The sequence below is a fragment of the Poecilia latipinna genome, unplaced genomic scaffold (genome assembly GCF_001443285.1).
Source record: "Poecilia latipinna isolate Pla-1442-1.1 unplaced genomic scaffold, P_latipinna-1.0 Scaffold1951, whole genome shotgun sequence".
Lineage (NCBI taxonomy): Eukaryota > Metazoa > Chordata > Actinopteri > Cyprinodontiformes > Poeciliidae > Poecilia > Poecilia latipinna.
This window is the reverse complement of record NW_015114567.1, coordinates 1-18,815: the sequence shown is the minus strand read 5'-3', so window position 1 is coordinate 18,815 and position 18,815 is coordinate 1. Positions and strand designations below refer to the sequence as shown.

The window sequence follows — 18,815 nt, the reverse complement described above, 5'->3', positions numbered from 1 at the left end:
TAAATTTGAATTGAACTGAACCCCATTCTGTGTCCACATAGGAAATGAATCACACATGCAAAAAGCTGCTTCTTGTCAGATTTTTCTACCGTAGCACGGATAGATATTTATGTACTATGGAGAGAATTAGGGCCACTGAAAAAAAAATTCTCACTTTAATCTCAGATTTCTGAGAAAAAAGTCATAAATCTGACTTTAATCTAGGCCTGAATATTGCCCGAGTTAGTACATGTTTACACACCAAATATGAAATGAGCTCTTTATGTCATGCTCCAAAACATTTACTGCCATACTGGTAGCGTTGCTACTGGTAACCACCAAGCAGGTTGGTGTCCTTTGCAGCACTAAAGACATACATGATAAACACTGTCTGGATGTAGAAAACACAAAATGCTGGCCATTCCTCCCATTTCATACAGAAACTTAACAGGTACAAAAAATAATCTACATGACTTCACTTAGAAGTGATATAATTAATAATTTTCAGGATTTAGTAAATTATCCATCAATTAGGATAGACTACATGATTAGCTTTTGAAATTGGAGGCATGGAAGCAAGCTGCTTCATTTTCAAATAAAAGTATAATTAACACACAGGGATTCTCAAAGTTAAAATTTATTTGTACAAGAGAGAAGAAAAGACATTCTATAAAACAGATTATCAAAAAAGAAAAATCCAGCACCTATAAATGGCAACAAGAGAAATTTGCACAGTGCAAACAATAAAAGGAAGGTATAATTTAACCAATTTTAATTCCATCTCGCTCTCTTTTAAGTCCTTGCAAAGCACCTAGAAAGAAAAAGTGCTCACAAATATGATCATCACTTTATCTCGCGTCCTCTTCTCCAACATGTGGCTTCATTTCATGTCCATAAAGCGGATGTCCATGATGAGCAGCGTGTGTCTGGGCAGTGGTCTGGGTGCAGGTGACAGCACTTTCATCACCTGTGCCTGAGTGTCAACGTTTGTGACCACAATGAATCCGCAGACGGGGCTCTCCACGATGCTCTTCCTGGCGTCTTCGTCTCCGTCGTCGACGCTGCTCACACTCAGCACGTGATACGTCAGGTCTCTCCCTGGAGTCACCGGCACCAGTTTCAGCTGCGTGTCGTCCTGAGACATTCCCAGTGGCAGGCAAGAGTCCGGGATGGACGGCGCCCCGATCTTGTAGATGCGAACATCCGAGAATCGCACTTCAAAAGAGAAAGGGAAGAAGGACAGCCCGCGGAAGCCGTAGAAGTACTCGCGGATCTTTTCATCCCGAGTCTCCCGCCGGCACTCCTTGGAGCGCTCCACCACTCCTCCGGACTTCGGCAGCAGCACAACGCGCACAAAGTGCGGCAGGTCCCTTTTGAGTTCATTGTAGAGCCTCTCATGGTCCAGCACGAGCACCACGTCCACCTGGAAGGTGGAGGCACAGTGGACCAGGGCCTGGTACCCAGAACCCTTCACCCAGCCACAGGTGTTGATGATGCAGCCGCCAACGCTGGCCTTCCTGTTTACCTCACAGCGTTGAGAGAACACCTCGGCCAGGCACGATGTCAGCTATGAGATTAGACAAGAGAGTCAGACAAATATACAGCAGAAAGCAACGTTACATCAGCAAAATGCAGAATCTTCCTTCTTACCTTGTTGTAAAGTTTGATGTTGGTTCCAGGAGTCGTAGAACCAAAGTGATAAACTAAAGGAGCCTGGACAGAGAAGCCCTCCTCCACGTCTGCAGGACGCTCGATGCACAGAGCTGATACTGTCCCTGGAACAGAAACCTGAGACAACATAATACAGTACACAGCTTAGTCCTCAGAACAACAACATAGGATAAGTCTTGCCATAGTCTTAAAATCACTGGAAATAAGGGAGAGTAACTTAATTCACATCAATTTATGGCTCCTGGGATTAACACAGATTCACCTGGATACACATCAACAATAGCTGCACAGTAACAGGACTCATGCAACAGTGACATTAGTATTACAGGCTGCAAATGCAATAAATCTAATCTTTCTTATTAGCCATCACAACGGATCCACCTCTCCCTGCAACCTTTAGCACCTTACAAGTTCAAGACTCATACAATAAAGCTGGTGTTATTTTTATTTCTTTATTATTTTATTATTTACAATAATACAACAACAATATTGTATTTACAATACAACAATACTTCAATAACATTTCATTTCCACGCTTCCTAATATCATGAAGCACTACTAAACAAATTCCTTAAAAGAAGTAGGTGTTTCAAACATCAATATGACACTACATGTTATTTGTGTATTTCATCATTATTCATGTCATTGGAAACTGAGTAATAAAAAGTAAAGTTGTTGTCCTCTTACAGATCAACAACCCTAACAGGTCATAGAGACATTATAAAATGAAAAGGCTTTTACCCCACTCTGTCCAACATCCAGTTCCACCAGCGTAGGTCTCCTTCCAACTCTCACAGCATAGCTGAGAAGCATTCGGCACACTGTGGACTTCCCCACGTCTGTAGGTCCCACTACCATCACCTGGAGAACAAGTATTTACTGGTCTTGTTGTCATTTTGTTCTGAAGCCTTTATGAAGAGATCTAGAAGATTCTTATTAAAACTTACCCTGGGCCCCCTCTCATTTTCCCGCTCAGCTTGTTTCCTCATCTGTTCCAGGGCAGCATGGGTGTTCAGGTAGAGCAGCATAGGAGTATCCTTGGACACATAGGCCACCTGCAGTGATAACAACACTTTTATAACCACACTAATTGCATTTATTAAGGAAAAAGTTGAGGAAAAACCTCAAGTAATTTCCAAGTAAGAGCGCAAATATTAACCCAACTTTATAAATTGTTTTCGGATTCGCAACTACTGGACAACCCAAGTTTTATTCTTATTAAAAAATAACATCGGTATATGTTTGATTGCAAATAAGAATACAAAATGAAAACTTTCAAACATCTACACAAGGCCCTTACCTCTGGCTTTCCATACAGATTCACACTGCAGCCCTGCCAAGTGAAAACTGCGATCTTGGAGCCTGGTCCGAAGGTGTACTTCTTGTTGCGGTTCAGCTCAGAGCCAAACACCTCAGCCATCCCCGTCAGGAGCTCCATCTCCACCTGATCCGCGGCCTCTCCGGCCTCCACCTCGAAGCGAAGCTCGGTCTCCTTCTCCAGGTCGAACCTTTTGGACACCTTCCCCGAAGACGATGCATCTTCGCTGGTCTTTTCCACACCCTCTGCTGCCATTACTGTCTAGCAGAAATCCCATTCCTTTCAGTAATTCTCTTATATCGTTAGAAAACGCTTCATTCTGCCTCAGCAGAGAAAGGCTGTAATAGTTTGTGACAAGCTTTCGGAAAGGAATCACTTTGTGTTTTAGGTAAACGTGTCTTCCAAAGCAAAGTTACTTAAGATATGTAGCTATTAACTAACATAAAAAAACATTTATCTATAGAAAGAGCGAACAGATGCTAGAATACACGATACAACTTCGCATAAGATACAAAGAGAAAAACAGATGAAAGTAGAAAACAAACTAGCTCTCAGTTAGCATGCCGCTGCTAATCTACAAAAACAATCAAATAAAACCAGGAATGATGGCATACAAATGCTCCACATGGCTCAAGTTTTCTCAATAGGGTGATTAATATGTTGCTTTATGTGCTGTGTAATACTCACACGATAGATTTCAAACTTATTTTAGAGGACAAAAAAAATTTGTGCAGCTCTCATGAGGAACCACTGTCGCATAATGATGATGTCACGCAAATAGTAGCCATACATTTTTTTTATTACTGCCCCCCTACGGACAGTATTACCTCTGCATTGTCCCATTCCTAAATAATTTTTTTAAACTGCTTTATTGGACCATTTCAAATAACCTGGGTTGTTCAAGTAACCAAGAATTGTTCGCTTTACTGGAGCAGATGATCCAGAGGCTCCTTTTTTCCTCGAGTTAATTACCTTTTTGAATTAAGTAATTTCTGGTTGATACAAATGCTTGTTCCTACAAGAACAAACTGGAATACATTTTCTCCAACTAGAAATACATATTTCCAGTCATCTCTCTCACTTGCAGTACACTAAGAAAACTAAAGAGCACAATGGGTTCAGGTTTTGGATCCCAGTGTGTAAGCTAGTAGTGTTAGACATTCTCAACAACATGCTATTTTGTGTTTTCCTATTTGGGTCTGTAGTTGTGCCAAATATGACCCGTTTTAGAACTGGTAATGAATAAGATTAAAGTGAATTTAGGGACAGCAATTCGCATGTTCAGCCAGTTCTAACCAATTTTAAAAAAATAAAATTACAGGACCAATGTTTTTCAAGTTATACTTACTCTCTAAAAGAAAATTATCCAACCTTAATTTTTTGCAATGGTTTGGAAGAATTGTTAGAGGTTTGGTCTACCACTCTTTGATTTATATTTTAGCATTGTCTCTCAAAATCATATTAAGATGAAAACATATCAGGATATGAACTGTTTTACATGAAGCTGACTCCATCAATTCATCTATTAGTGGTGATTAAGTGATTGTTTGAAGACAGTTTCTAACATTAACTTAGTTATTTACTGAAAATGACTCAAAAAAGTAAAACACATCAATTAAATAACTTTATTTAGGTATAAAACCAAAAGTTTTCAGAACTGGGATGTAGAAAAACTTTGCAAAACATAATGTTGCATTTGCTCAGATGATCCACTAGGTGTCGCCGTGCGTCCAGGAGACTTCAGATGGAGCTGGGCTCATCAGAGGAGAGACTGAGAGCGTCTCATTGGTCACTCCTCATCATTCTGCTTCCACCAGTCACATCTTCTAGATGCTCAGCTGCACATAAAACGGATAAATATCTATTGAATTTCATTTGAGACACAGAAAATGTAGTAATAGATGTAGAAAAGCTTGGTTAAATGATACAATTTAAATACTTGGACTAATATCTGCCTAAATTAAAAATATGTCAGCTTTGACCAACCTTCACTTGGTGTTTATTCAGGCTTAAGAGCTTCCTGCAGAGCAGCAACAACGCTGTCTGGCTGAGGAAACTTCAGCTTACGAGGTGGGCCCTTCTTTATTCCCGTCCAAAGAGATGTTTCTTTAGGGATGACACAAAAGAGACGGATTATTCGAACCAGCAAGTCAAATCATAAGTATAAAGTCAATAACTGGAAACATCTAACAACAAACAACTGAAGTAGGTGGATAAAGCAAGAAATTTGGCAAGTGAACACCAACGTTCAAGGGATTATTTTTCTGACATCTTCCACTTCGGGAAATTTTTTACTTCAACTTTAAGAAAAAATTTACAATCAGCCGAACGAGTCACGACGATGATTCTACGATGCGAAAGGGCAAAAACTTGGCAGGAACAACGGTGTTCCCTTGGGGAGACCAAATGGCCCAGTTATTCTTGGCGCCTCTATCTCATCCCTCCTCACCTTTGCCTCCGTCCAGCAGAGTGACCTCGAAGCTGTTCCTGCGGGGCTTCTCGGGGTTGAGGACCACCGTCAGCCCGGGGCGGGCAGCCAGAAGGGCAGATTTCACCTCCTCGGCGTTACGCCCATACACTCGTCAGCTTTTGCTGCAGGACACAGAAGATCAAGAATGAGCAAAAGCCCCACATATGTACTTCCTGTGGTGGAAAAGAACGGTTTAGATTAATTATTTAACAAGAAAAACAGTGATGGAGACCCGGCTCTGACCATGTGGCTGAAGTAAACACACCTGGTTTACTGGATGTCAAGATACAAATGCTCTTTTTAAAGAAAAAAGTAATAATGTTCGGTAGTTTTCAAGAAACAATGAATCTCAGGACATTAATTAATCAGCAGGACGTTATATATTACACTATAAATTCTAATTGACAATAAATTTTATCACTCTGAAGGAAGGAAGTTCTTCCTGCATAAATGGTCACTTCTTTAACCTGGCTCATCCACCCGCTGGCTAGAAAAGAATGGGCTATATTATATTTATTTGCAAATTGTCTTTCAGGGAACGTTTAATGCTAGTTATGAGCAAACTTGGAAATATCCACTTGAGATGAGATCTCCAAGGATACAATGTGATGTCTAAGAGTGGATATAAACAATCAGAGCAGTTTTTGTTTTTACTTCAAAACTAGACCATTTTACAGAAATGTTAATTAATATCATGGTCTGTGTGCAAAAAGTACATATCAGATGTTAAGTGAAGATACTTCAATTTGAGCCATCGTTTAAAGAGAGAGTTTGGAAAATCATTTCCTTTTCCAGGAGTTTTAAATGACTGAATCACATCATGTTATCAGGTTCTGCTGGAGTCATTTGATTCAGCTGAGTTGGAGCAGGAAAACATCTAAAACATACAGGACGACAGCTATTGAGATTTGAAAGGCGTACAACATGGCTGCACAGTGTACTGTTGCCTAGCAGCGAAACGTATAAGTGACCTGGCTTACTGTAATTAAGTATGACAAGCAAAACTTGTTGTTTTTTTAAATATTATAAATAAATGTTGCTTGGTTGAACGTAGATGCGTCAGTAAAAGGCAGAAATCGAAATATTGGAGTTAATGAACTTCAGAGGTCTTCAAATCCACATAAAATAAATTTTGCCTCAAGCATTTCGCCTCTCATATTTAATTTGAGGTTCAGTAATCTCTTTTATATTAGCATGAATTAATGTGCTCTTACACATAAAACAAATGCATGTGTGCAACTTTGTCCTGTGAAGAACTGGGGACTCGTCCTGTCCCGTATCTCATTTAACGCCAACTGTTCATTTCTATTAATAATAATAATAATACTAAGCTGGTAAAATAGCTCACCAGTGTTCAATGACCACTTTCAAGCCATTTTGGCCGCTCTCCTCCTCTCCTTTCTCCTTCTTCTCCTCCGAAAATGTCTGCACTTCCTCCGCTTTGCGCTTTGTCCCTTTGCGGCCTGAACACCACAAGATTTTACATGTTTGTTGCATAACAAAAACAGCCTAAGTTTATCTGTAAATCATCCAAATACCCGCCTGGGTTAAACAAGGCGACGCTTGGTTATTATAATATCATTACATGTGTCCTAGAATGGTGTCAGAAAGCGAGTTCAGGGTACAAATGTGTTCAGAAACTTAATTTAGAAGCTTTGACATACAGAGAGATACTATGAAGAGTGAAACTAACGACAAAATGTCCAGATATCTCTTTAGCAGGGAGATTAGCGGATGTCACCTTCATACTTTAAAAGAAATAACCAGCTTTTTCCCTGCGATTTGTCACAACAAAACACACGCACCTGCTTTGGACGCCATATTTGTTGGAGAGGCTTCGCGCTCAGACCGACTGAACCAAGATCCGGGGGAGTTTACCCGGACTGAACCATTCACACGAGGGCGGGGGTTTCCACCCACAATCCACCCAAAGAGCAGCACCTGTCTGGACAAATCCTCATTAAAGCACGTTATGACGGTAAAGTAGTCAAGTATTGCTCACACCCTTTGCAGGATTTATATTAGGCCTGGGTGGATTCTTTGGAAGTAAAGTTTGTATCCAGTATTACATGAGAATAAAACACATTGTTGTCACAAATCATAACATCTTCAGTTTTACTGTCAGCCTCCAGGACTAGTTTCTGTCTTGTTTCCATCAGTTTTGGGGAAACGTTTGGTTTTTGTCATATTTGCTGACACTGATGACCCGTGAGAGGTCAGGAAGATGCCGAAATTAAATCAAAATCAATTCCAAAAAGTATTATTTTAAGGTTATGAAAATGTATGCAGTCATGTTTTTGAACCTTTTTTATTATTCTCTTTCTTTATTAATATGTTAAACATCCACATTTTGTTTTTGGATTATTTGAGCATGTGTAAAAAAATTTTGTTTGGAAATGACTTATCAAAGTCTCACAAATCAGAAATTTGAACCAGGATGTTTGCACTTTTCAGAGCCTCTCCAAACTGTTGGGCTCCCATATTCTTTAAACATTTTCCTAATCCAAAAATCTAGCCTTATTTGGAGAGCTTACAAGACCGAATCCAAGACAGGCAACAGGAAAGAGGACTAAATCCTTTCAGAGCAGCAGACGGATGTGACTGAATGCTCCAAAGTCAGGAGCCAATACGGCGTTCCCAGAATAGCAACCCTTGTCCGTCACAGTAGATATGACAGTGACTTTTTTGGGCAGAAAAAGTTGGTTCGTCCAAGGGACGTCACAAGTTGCGTCTGTGCCAGAAAAATACAACTCCCCAAAGCGAGGCGGAGTGACTCACAAAAGCACATCTAATCACTCTCCTATTGTCCTTTGTTACCAACAACCTCATCGTTTCTTCTTCTCTTGTCTTTGGCTTGCAATTATATCTCAGCCTTTCTGAATCATGTCATGCAAATAGATACATCAAATCTCTGTGGTTTCTGTGGGTCTTAGCCTGTCTTTGCGATCTGGTGCAGTGTATTTTTAGCTGCTTACAGAAGGAAGGGACAGATGTGCCCTTCCTTCACCTCGTCCCCCACTTTTACCCCAAAGTGACTCAAAAACCGGACATTGCTCTCATCACAAATGCTCATACCAGCAACATGTTTAAATTTCTATGCAAATACAGTACAAGCAGGTTCAGAGGAGTAGGAGAACAGCAGAAGGCGGATCATTCATGACTGTCAGTAGCTTTCAGCGACAGCATCATGTTTTTAAATGCAGCATTCAGCTGGTGGAGGCAACGTTTTACGTTTACTGGATTTATTGGATTTCTGTTTTGATATGTTGAAAACTTAAAATGGCAGGAAAATCACCAAAAGCAACCTATGAAAGCGTGCCCAGACTAAATCGGCTACTCTTCTTGAATCCTTTGGAGTGCATATAAAACTTGGTCTCATTGTGAAAATAACGATCTAAATTTTGCAGTCAAACATGTATCTGAAATTAGTATGTAACTATTAAGTTTTTAGCAGAAATAAGTAAGAAAATTTAACTCCTCTTTCTTTTTCTTGTCCATCTTTATGTAATTACATATGGGTGAATATATGGACAGGGAAATAAAACTGTAGAATAAAGTCTTGTTTATTTATTGTTTATCTTTTTTATTATTAAAAAAAAGAATCTAAAAAAAAATGTTATCAACAGGTTTTTTTGTGTTGATGTCCAGATCTTAGCCACATCCATCCATTTAGAATCTCCATATGGATCACATTATACATATCTGACCTATATGTTTCAAATCGCTGCAAATCATTTATGTGTCAACATACCGCTATCAATAAGGGCTCTAAAGAAAGGTACAACTCAGAGGTACAACAGTGGTGTCTTTGCAATTCAGAGGTTATAGTTCTCGCTAAGCATCACATTCACTTTTGCTGGTATCCAAAGCTGAGATATTAAAATTCAAATTCAATTCAAATTCAAAAATTCATTATTGATACCAAAGGCAAATTAGTTCAAATTTTTCATAGATTTATTCTCATCAAATGTGAAAGCAAAGGGTCTTTTACCATTTCAAAGTTGCAAGTTAAATATTTTCCTTTCCATCAAAGACTGAACTTTTAGACATTTTCTTTTCCGGCAAGTCCTTTCCTGCCTGCTCCTTTCTTGGACCTTCCTGGTGTTGCTCTGATATATCCGCTTCAAACAACACGTGCGAAGGTGAACGTCAGCAAATACCCAAGATCTACGCACATGAACACGCTGACTGGAATAAACCCAGGCAAGAAAGGCACAGCCAGATGGGAAGAGTGTGAAAGGGATGTAGATGCGCTGGAGTGATGGAGCTTAAGATAAAAAAAATAAAAAAAATGAGATGAGTGAGTGACAGCCACATAAAGGCACGCAGATACATAAAAGAGACGCTGAGAAGCTGAGCATGGCTACACTGGTTGCCAGATGGGTGGAGAAAGAGTGGGCACGTACTGTCAGAGTGATTCTCACAGCTAATGACCTGGATTTACACCGGAAAAAACACAAAGAAAGTCTAAAGAACTCCCAGTAAGGGAATGGCTGCAAACGCCTACAGTTTTGTCACAACAGAGAAGCTCTGAAATATGGAAAGGAAAATCACAATGGAGACAGTGAACTTGCAGCTCTGCAGGTGGTCATCTTTTAACGTTGAACAGTGACTGTCCTGTTACGTAAAAAGCTTAGCATTATTTCCTGAGAGATTGAAGATTATTAGATTTCTCACAGTCTTTGTGGAAATAACAGGACCAAGTCAGCACCTTTATAGCAATTTTCAAGCAAATTTCAAGTACAGATTTAGGCCTAGACTTAGACTGATTTGATACAAACCGTTCCAGTGTTGCTCCGGCTGTAGTCCTGCTGGAAGGTGGTCCTCCTCCACCCCAATATGAAGTCTTTTATAACTGCTAACATATTTTCTTCACACTGCTCTGTATTCAGCCTTGTTCATCCTCACATTAACTTTGATCAGAAAATTATTCCCAAAGCATGATTCTGCCTTCTCCGTGGTTCATGCCTTGATGATGGACGCTCTCTTTGGACATTCAGTTAGTTTAGGTGGCCATGTTTCTTGACAATTTTGCAGATGTGCCATAGTTTGTTCAGATGATTGAACAGTGCTCTATGAAATGTTCTAAGCTTGGGATATTATTTATTGACATAACTCTTATTTAACTTTTCCCCTGCTGTGTTTCTTGGTCTTCAATGTTGGAAACTTTCAAGGAGTATGAGCTCTTCAAGGCGCTGCATGAATGCTTACATGGTTCATCTCCTGCGTCTTTGTGTCAGGCCCCTATACAAACACTGGAGCAGGTAAAGGTGAAAAGACAAAAGTTTTTAAGTGAAATCAGAGGTGTAAAAGAAAAAAAAATTAAGTTACCCAATGAAATGTGATATATGATCACATCAGGCTGTATTATTTGTAGAGCTCTCATTAACTGATTACACATTTTCCAGTTTGTCTGTACAAAAAATGGATGGACATACAATTAAAGATTTCTGTTTTGCTCAGTTCATTGGGTTTCAGACTGTTTCTTCTCCCTGAGCAGTTGCTAGGCAACCAGGAAGTGACTTGCCAACAAAACAGTCAAGTAATCCTTTACTTTTTTAATATTCCACATTTTCTGACAAGCTGCCAAATAATTAAAGCTCAATATTTGCTGCCTTTATTCAAGCTTTGATAAAAGACCCCTGAGTACATCTCCGTATGATCATGAAGGCCATTTATTTAAATAAACATTTGAAAAAATTAATTTAATATGTAAGTTGATTACACACAGACTGATATATTTCAAGTCTTTTATGGCGTGGACTTAATAAAACCCCAAGATTAGACTCTCACAAAATTTTAACCTTAAGACTTACATTTATTTTTATCAGAAATAATATTTTATAAACAATGCCATAAGAGTGCAAGGTCATTATAAAAGAAGCTGGCTTTCCAAAGTGTGCTATATACAAACATATTAATGGAATATTGTGCAGAAGGAAAAATTGTGACAAGAAAGTGAATAGCAACATGAGAAACCGCAACTTTGAATATGTTGAAATAACATATTTCAATCAGAATGCTGATTGAAAAGTTTGGTGGAGAGCCACAACGACTGTGACTGGAGTCAGTGCAGCATTCTGCTACTGTCTGAACAGATTTGTCTTTAATTTTCTGAAATAAAGAATATTTTTTGAAGTGGAGAAATACTAATCAATTTAAATGATTAAATTAGTAAACTATTCATCTGTAAGATTTCCATGAAAGTAGTAAAAGTGGAACATGAAAGTTCTCTTTTGAAATCTCAAGTTTGTGTTTCAGTGCGTGTGTGTGTGTGTGTGTGTGTGTGTGTGTGTGTGTGTGTGTTAGCGTCTTGGCACGGCACATGCATGGCTGCATGTATCATGATGACTATGTTCATGTTGAGAGAGGACCTGTTGAGGGGGTGTGCTGATTCTGACAAAAGTCGTCGCTTTTCGCTCCTGGTGTGTGTTCCCCATCCTGCCTCTTTCCCTGATTCACATCTCAGCCCACCCACCAACCCCCAAACACATGCATGTTCAGACTCTCTCTGCAGGAGCCTGAGATAGCCGCCATCTGTAAACAACGAGGAAAGTGGCTGGGGTGTGAAGTGACCAGCGCTTAAACTGGTGACCTTCTTCACTCACACTCCCAGTCACACATGAACCGCTAACGCCGCTAGCACACACACACCATACATCCACCACCTGTAGTTTTATAAACAAGTTCAGCACAGACAAAATAAAGACTATAAAGTCTAAAGTACAAAATATTCAGGATAAAAACTTGTTTATTTTACCTTCAGCTACTGGCATAATTTTGTAATAATATAAACATTTTAGGTTTGTCTTGCCTGCTTGTTAGCTATTTTATACATGATAGTCCCAATATATATGTCCTGTTACATAAAAAAAGAGCTGAAAACTGTTTGTTTCTCTGATTATGAGAATGGAATAGAAAATGTGAGTGTTGTTGTTGTGGTGTGGATTTTGTAGACTTTGTTGCAAATTAATTTCCCTTTGAGGCCAATAAAGTGTATCAAATTAAGTAATTGTTCTTACTATAGTTTTAATTACCTTCTTAGCTTAATTTGCACTTTTCTTTATAATTGTGTTTTTATTTAATCATGTTCAAACTTCCTTTGTGAATCACTGTGATTTTATCTAAATAATCTACATAAATAAGATGAAAACTTGCAAGAAAGAACTAGATTGCATGTAACTAAAAATTATCATTCTTAGGTGGGAGTGCTAAGTTGTTTCATTTGGTTGTTAACTCATAGTATATTGATCAAATCAAACAATTCATTATTCCCAAATTGAATTAGTGACTTAATAAATATGAAAAATAATTACATATTGTGTTTGTATATATGTGAATCTCTTTGACCTCATCTCATAAGGTTTATTTTAATTCCAGTGTCACTTTCTTGTCTTATTTCTAATGTGGCAATGAAGGATACCGCTTTGACAAAAAATAAATAAATAAATAAATAAATAAATAAATAAATAAATAAATAAATAAATAAACTCGCTGAAACTTTATGAATTCAGTTTTTTTTATTAAATAAAACACTTCAACAGCATCTTCCATTAAAAATACAAAATCCAGCAACATCACAGTATGATCAGTTTAGAAACTCACTGTCATGATTCAGATGAAACATGGAGGGTTGGTCACAAACACATTGCTTTCATTGACAACGCAGGATCAGTCCACGGCAGTCACTTTTCTACCACAGACACAGGAGACAGAAAGCTGCAGCTCCATCATGGAATGAGCAGACACATCTGGTTGATTGTCATGATCTGTTTGACCATATTTTGCATATATGCTGGTGAAACCAGATGAACCGGTGGACTGGTCAAATCCAGAGCAAGTCGTGCATTTTCAAATGATCATTTTTGTGAAAAATGTCCCAGTTAGAAACACGAAAACAAGTTTTACAAACATAATCAAAACAGACTGAGAATTGCAAAAGTCCAGGAAACAACACGAAAGCAAATAAGGCCAGAGTGACGGTTGGGTGAAACTGTACGAGCTAACACGTATTCTTAGGCTTCCTTCCATTGAAAAATCAATGAACCTAATACAAACTGTTCTTACTAAAAGTACAAATCCTGTTAATCCTATGTACAATATGAAATAAGCTTATCTACAGTGATTCTGTGCTGTATTTACTGTGCTTGTTTGCTGGTAAGCGTTTGAACCTTTTCATCACTTCCGTTACTTCTCAGGATCTGCATATTGTTCTAACATCTGGTGGAGCCAAACTGTGAATCCCCTGCTGTACGCAGCTACCATGACATAAACAGTGATTAGACAATCATTAGATCATGGAGCCTGCATCGCTTGGACTGGGATGTCACAAGTAGCATCTGAAGACCCCACCAGATTACTTGCACTCACTTGTCGTTTTCTGCCTCAGCTAATCTGACCTCTGCTCTTTGCTCCGAAACAGCTCCCTGCTGCCTCGTCCATCTCCTGCATCACTGAATCATCCCCCACGAATGTGCAGGAGGCAACCGAAGGGAATCAAGATGCAATTTCTTTAGCGTGAACAAGAAAGAGCAGAAGGAAAACTTAGAGGAAAGAGAAGGTGTGAGAGGAGAAAACAGCTCAGCTTAACAGGAAACGGAGTAGGAGTGTTACTATGAAGAAAGAGAGGAAGTGGAGATGGGATGGAGTGACGGTTGAAGAGGAGGATGAAGGGAAAGCTGCACTGTCATAGCTGGGAGCACAATCCAGCTCGATGCAGCGGATGGAGGAGTCTTCATTTCCGTAGTTGGCCCAGTACTCTTCCGGATCCAGCTTGGGAAGAGCTGCCTCGTCTGCGGACAGTTCGTACTTGTAGGGTAAGGTCTCAGCGGGCTTCTTGGGGGGATACTGAGGCTTTACGGGGGAGAAGGGTAAGGTCTTCACACCCTCTGAGCTCTTCTGGAATGAAGCCTTCGATGAAGACGCAGGCTTGTGCTTGGAGAACCACCAGCGAGTCTTGGTGCTGAAGGTGGTGGTTGTGGTTCCGGCCATGGAGCCTGGGTCAGGCATGGGGCAGAGGGCGAAATCCATCTCACGCAGGAATCGGAGGTCCTGGCCACGACGCTGGGATGGGGAGGTGCACACGACTTCCGAGGAGGAGATGCGGGCTTTGCGGAACCACTCCCAGAGGGGACGGGACTCGCAGCCGCAGGACCAGGGGTTGCTGTTGAGGCGCAGGAACTGGATGCCCTGGGTGTCCTTCATGGTCTGGCCTGGCAGCTCGGCCAGAGAGTTGTTGAAAAGGTAAAGGATCGTCAGGCGACCCAGATCACGGAAAGCCCGACGGTTCACCTGCCGGATGCGGTTGTCATGGAGAAGGAGGCGGTCCAGGTTGACCAGGCCTCTGAACACATTCTCAGAGAGGGCACGGATTCGGTTCCCGTGCAGGAAAAGATGGGACAGGTTGACCAGATCTGAGAAGAGGTCATCCTGCAGAGAATGGAGTTGATTTTCCTGCAGAAAAACCCAAATATGAGAGAATTTAGTGAAAATGCAACAGAGGAAGCTGATGCTGTTTCAGTTTGCTTTAGTAATCAGCTGCAGTGCTTAAATGTGGCATGTGCTGCTGAATTTTCACTCATTTTATTGATGATTTGTTTGTTTTTTTCATCTAACATTCTCTTATATTTGTGTATTTGACCCTACTAAAACTGAATAGTTTGTGTGATTAAATGACCACTGGTATACATCTGCTGCCTTTGGTTTTCTGAGTTTGTATTTGAATGTGTTGCTTAGACTAAATCTTCCAGCAGTGTGGAACGTGTCACTCTGTGTGTGTGTGGGGGGGGGGGGGGGGGGGGGGGGGAGTGTGCAGCTTGAACGCAGACTGTTGCGTCAGTGAACTGATTCTGCAACATGACTGTCTCCTGTTGGACGCATAATAAATCATGAACATCTCAAAAATGCTTTTACCTCTCTCTCTCTGTGTTTGTGTGTGTGTCCATGCTGCATTTACCTGCAGGTAGAGAAACTGGAGGCTGTACAGCTTGTGGAAGATATCATGGGGGAGAGTGGCCAGCTTGCAGCGATGCATGTGCAGGCTCTGCAACTTCTCCAGCCCCCTGAATGCTCCACCTTCCAGGTGCCGCAGCAAAGGGTTGTCGCCCAGGTCCAGCTCCTCCAGGATCCTGAGGTTGCTGAAAGCTCCGGCCTCAATCCATGTAATGTTGTTTCCGTACAGCCAAAGCACCTGCATGGGGGATTTAATGGGAAATGTGTTAAAAAAAAGAAATTATTTAGTAAGAGGAAGCATTTCCCACGAGTGGGAAGCTCACCTGTGTCTCGAAGCCAAAGGAATCTGCGCGAAGCTCTGTGATGCGGTTGTTCTGCAGGAAGACTCGTTGGGAGTCGTAGGGTACTCCAGCTGGAACCATGGTGAGGTTCTGGGACTGGCAGCTGACCGTCATGGGCGTAGGGTAACACACACACAGCTTAGGGCATGCAGAAACCCCGCCCGGCTTCACCACCACCAGCCACAGAATCAACCAAAGGGTCAGTCCACCTGAAGGTACAGGGGAGCAGAAGGTTTTTACTCTGCTGGAAAACATCATGATTTACAGGAAGAAGGTTTTACAGAAACTAAGACCGAGGAAGGAATGCTTGTGTTGTTACGGTCTGGAAACCTGTGCATTGTCTGTTTATGAATGAGCTTTCTGTCTATCAAACCCGTTGTTGTAATTCCATGTGACAGCGCTGTTCCTTCACCCATGTCATTTTGATACTCCCCATATATAATTCAGACAAAAATCATTCACCTATTCATTTCCAGATGATCACTTTACACAGGTATCAGTGACTCGGTTGCATAACTCTGGCCTTACGCAAGTTTAATTGTCAAACTTGGCATCAATCTATAGCCCAGACATTCTTAAATATTGGAACATGTTATTTGCAGCATTAAATCGACACAGATTTCTAGACCTCACGTTATTTAAATCAAATGGTTGTTTCCGCTGGGAGAGGTGCCAGGGGAGAGAGCACGTACAAGCTACAACCAGTAGCCAGAGCGGGGTCAGTTTCAGTTTTAATTAATAATTCACAAGCCATTTGGCAGCGCTCAGATAACACCCCACAGAAGACGTAAATGCGGGAAAAGTACATGCATTAAATACTAATAAGGTTCCATTCATCAGTTCTGCGCAAGATTTTCCACCATCTAGCCTTCTGACCTTTTAACAAGTTTGGTTACGTGCAGAATCTGCAGATGACGTGGAGAAAAGTACAGCATCTTTTTTTAAAGTTTGAAAGTACCACAAAGTTGTTTGCACAAATCATGGATAGAGGAGCATCACTAAGTTTTAGGGGTAGCCTGATGGACAGAACTAAAATACAGAAGTACATTTTAGTTGCTTTATTCTCTAGTTTTATACTAAGACTCTCTGTTTGCAAAAAGAGGCAAAAGTTAAACTTTACAACAGAACCAAACTCAATTTGCTCACTTAAAATTATTTTAATTATATTATTTTCTCCTGAACATACAAAAGTGGCAACCTTATTTGCTATCAGAACTTAAAAATGCAAATCAACACATGTATAAACTAAATGTGTTGTGTTAAGCTTTCATTTAAGCTAATGATATTTCAAAAGTTTGAAAATAAACCAAGGTTTCTGTGCGTAAAAGCGCAAAAAGTTCATTCGCCCACAAAAATAGAGAGAAATATATGTTATTGTTGCTTAAACATCTAAATATCTACTTTAAACTCATAAAACTTTCCAGAAACGACATAAGACAACTCAAATCACAAGATCAGATTAAAAAGTTAACATCCTCCTCCTGCAGAGCAACTTACTCTTGAAGTTGTGAGCGCTGGAGCTCCTCACGGTCCTACGGGTCTCCATCTCGAACCAAAGCCGAAAGCGAGTTAGCCTGCGCGGCGTGGAAGTGCCTGCTTACTGCTATCTCTGCTGCGGTTCAGCTCTGGTGACCGAGTCACTGCGGCTTCTGGCAGTGACGTTCTGGATTCCCGGGAAGCTTTTTATACCCGCGGCCGGCGCGTCGCCCACTGCCGTGGGCAGCGAAGGATCCTCTCTACGTCAGCCAGGAGGGAGGGTTAGGAGCCGCCGGAGGAAGCGCCTGGAAAGGCAGTGGAAAGCAGAGAGCTATCCAAATATTGACAACCGTCTGATAAAGGGGAGATTAATTTTTTATTACTTAGAAATGTGGGGATGATTATAGGAAACAAAATGCCCTAACTTCCTAAATGCATACATTTGATTCATTTTGAATTTTATTTTATATTATATGAAGACAAAAGATGCCGGCTTTGCTTGATACAGTCACATTTTTTTTCTCCCTTTAAGACAAAGCACAGTGTGGGAGGACTGGTTGACTTCTGCTGGAAGCTGGAGGTGGTACGGAGGCCGTTTTTGGCACAAAACAAGCTCTCTGCCTCCTGGAGGAAAGCCAAAGAATTTACTGTAAAACTACAACTAATTAAAAGTGCTCTTATTTCACCTGTGGCACATCAGGCTCACCACAAAGGGTGGAAAAAGGGGAGGTTGGTCAACTCATTTGGCATTAAAACCAAAATGTCATTACTCTTCTTAAGCGTTGGCTGGTTTGGAAAGAAGCCGAGAGCCGCCCACATCTCACAACAACAGATGAACATGAAAGGAAAACCCAGCGGTGGAGCAAAAATGACCAAACCCAACATATGGACGGGCTACATTGTGTGGCTGAGGGGTGACATAATACTGACAAATCTTTGTGGTACAGTACATACTGCACATCGAGTTAATCATCAAAACAAAGTGTCCATTTTAATGGCCTATTTATCAAAGTAGCACTTGGCAAGAAGTGGATCTATATGTTTTGCTTAATGTCAGGTTCCTTTTCATGACTGACAGGCTTAAATGACAGGCTACCCGTTAATAGTTGGATAAAGATTTGCCTCAAGAACTCACTTTTTGAAGCAAACAAAAGGTAATAATGAGCCTTTCAAAATTAGTTTTTATGTATTTTTTGGATACTTTTCCTATCTGAATACCCAAAACTGTCTAATTTGCAACTATCTGCCTCCTCAAATGAAAGGAAACTCGTTATGATGCTATACAGCAACCCAAGAAAATCTGAATCTCAAGCCGATTCTGAGGTAAGAAATGTAGGAAAACCAGTTTCACTGTTCACAACAAAGTGTTTTGACATGGACCAAGAACGGTCTGGCCAAAACTGAAGTCAGCACATTTGTGGCTGCCTACAGAAAGTGATGTCTTCGTTTTGTATATTTTGTTCTACATTTTTAAATATTTTCCCCTCTGGTTAACTGTTGACTGAGAGAACCTTGCACAAGATTCCCAATGATGACTGTAGATTTTATGAAAAATAAAGAACTTTGAATCTTGAACTTTTAGCTTTTGAACTTGTCTCCACCTTAACTA

At 40.4% G+C, this 18,815-nt stretch overlaps 3 protein-coding genes across 4 annotated transcripts; all 3 read right to left on the bottom strand.

The window, feature by feature from the left end:
• Positions 1-603: 603 nt before the first annotated feature.
• Positions 604-3,760, bottom strand: clp1 (cleavage factor polyribonucleotide kinase subunit 1). Of its 2 annotated transcripts, none has more exons than XM_015015781.1 (6): positions 3,656-3,760; positions 2,951-3,225; positions 2,598-2,705; positions 2,392-2,511; positions 1,630-1,767; positions 604-1,546 (listed from the first exon to the last, which is right to left on the bottom strand). In XM_015015781.1, the coding sequence occupies exons 2-6, from the start codon at positions 3,221-3,223 to the stop codon at positions 860-862; spliced, it is 1,326 nt and encodes a 441-aa protein (XP_014871267.1). In that variant the 5' UTR covers positions 3,224-3,225; positions 3,656-3,760; the 3' UTR covers positions 604-859. The 2 variants fall into 2 exon arrangements, with proteins under 2 accessions (XP_014871267.1, XP_014871268.1); XM_015015782.1 differs by having other exon boundaries at positions 2,951-3,229; positions 3,656-3,758.
• Positions 3,761-4,579: 819 nt separating this feature from the next.
• Positions 4,580-7,349, bottom strand: selenoh (selenoprotein H). Its single transcript, XM_015015773.1, has 5 exons — positions 7,244-7,349; positions 6,787-6,901; positions 5,418-5,560; positions 4,955-5,074; positions 4,580-4,806 (listed from the first exon to the last, which is right to left on the bottom strand). The coding sequence occupies exons 1-4, from the start codon at positions 7,257-7,259 to the stop codon at positions 4,968-4,970; spliced, it is 381 nt and encodes a 126-aa protein (XP_014871259.1). The 5' UTR covers positions 7,260-7,349; the 3' UTR covers positions 4,580-4,806; positions 4,955-4,967.
• A 5,594-nt stretch (positions 7,350-12,943) lies between these two features.
• LOC106935348 (reticulon-4 receptor-like 2) lies at positions 12,944-17,405 on the bottom strand. Its single transcript, XM_015015779.1, has 4 exons — positions 17,228-17,405; positions 15,713-15,939; positions 15,394-15,627; positions 12,944-14,891 (listed from the first exon to the last, which is right to left on the bottom strand). Exons 1-4 carry the CDS (start codon positions 17,274-17,276, stop codon positions 14,019-14,021), a joined length of 1,383 nt encoding a protein of 460 aa, XP_014871265.1. The 5' UTR covers positions 17,277-17,405; the 3' UTR covers positions 12,944-14,018.
• Between the last annotated feature and the right edge of the window lie 1,410 nt (positions 17,406-18,815).

Bases quoted from the DNA above. Each gene is read 5' to 3' on its own strand.
- clp1 (XM_015015781.1), bottom strand. From the start codon at position 3,223: ATGGCAGCAGAGGGTGTGGAAAAGACCAGCGAAGATGCATCGTCTTCG. The intron at 2,706-2,950 runs GTAAGGGCCTTG...TTATCACTGCAG, and splicing joins ATCTGTATGGAAAGCCAGAG to GTGGCCTATGTGTCCAAGGA. The intron at 1,768-2,391 runs GTAAAAGCCTTT...ATGTTGTCTCAG, and splicing joins TGGATGTTGGACAGAGTGGG to GTTTCTGTTCCAGGGACAGT.
- LOC106935348 (XM_015015779.1), bottom strand. From the start codon at position 17,276: ATGGAGACCCGTAGGACCGTGAGGAGCTCCAGCGCTCACAACTTCAAG. The intron at 15,940-17,227 runs GTAAGTTGCTCT...CTGTACCTTCAG, and splicing joins CAGCGCTCACAACTTCAAGA to GTGGACTGACCCTTTGGTTG. The intron at 15,628-15,712 runs GTGAGCTTCCCA...TCCCCCATGCAG, and splicing joins CCTTTGGCTTCGAGACACAG to GTGCTTTGGCTGTACGGAAA.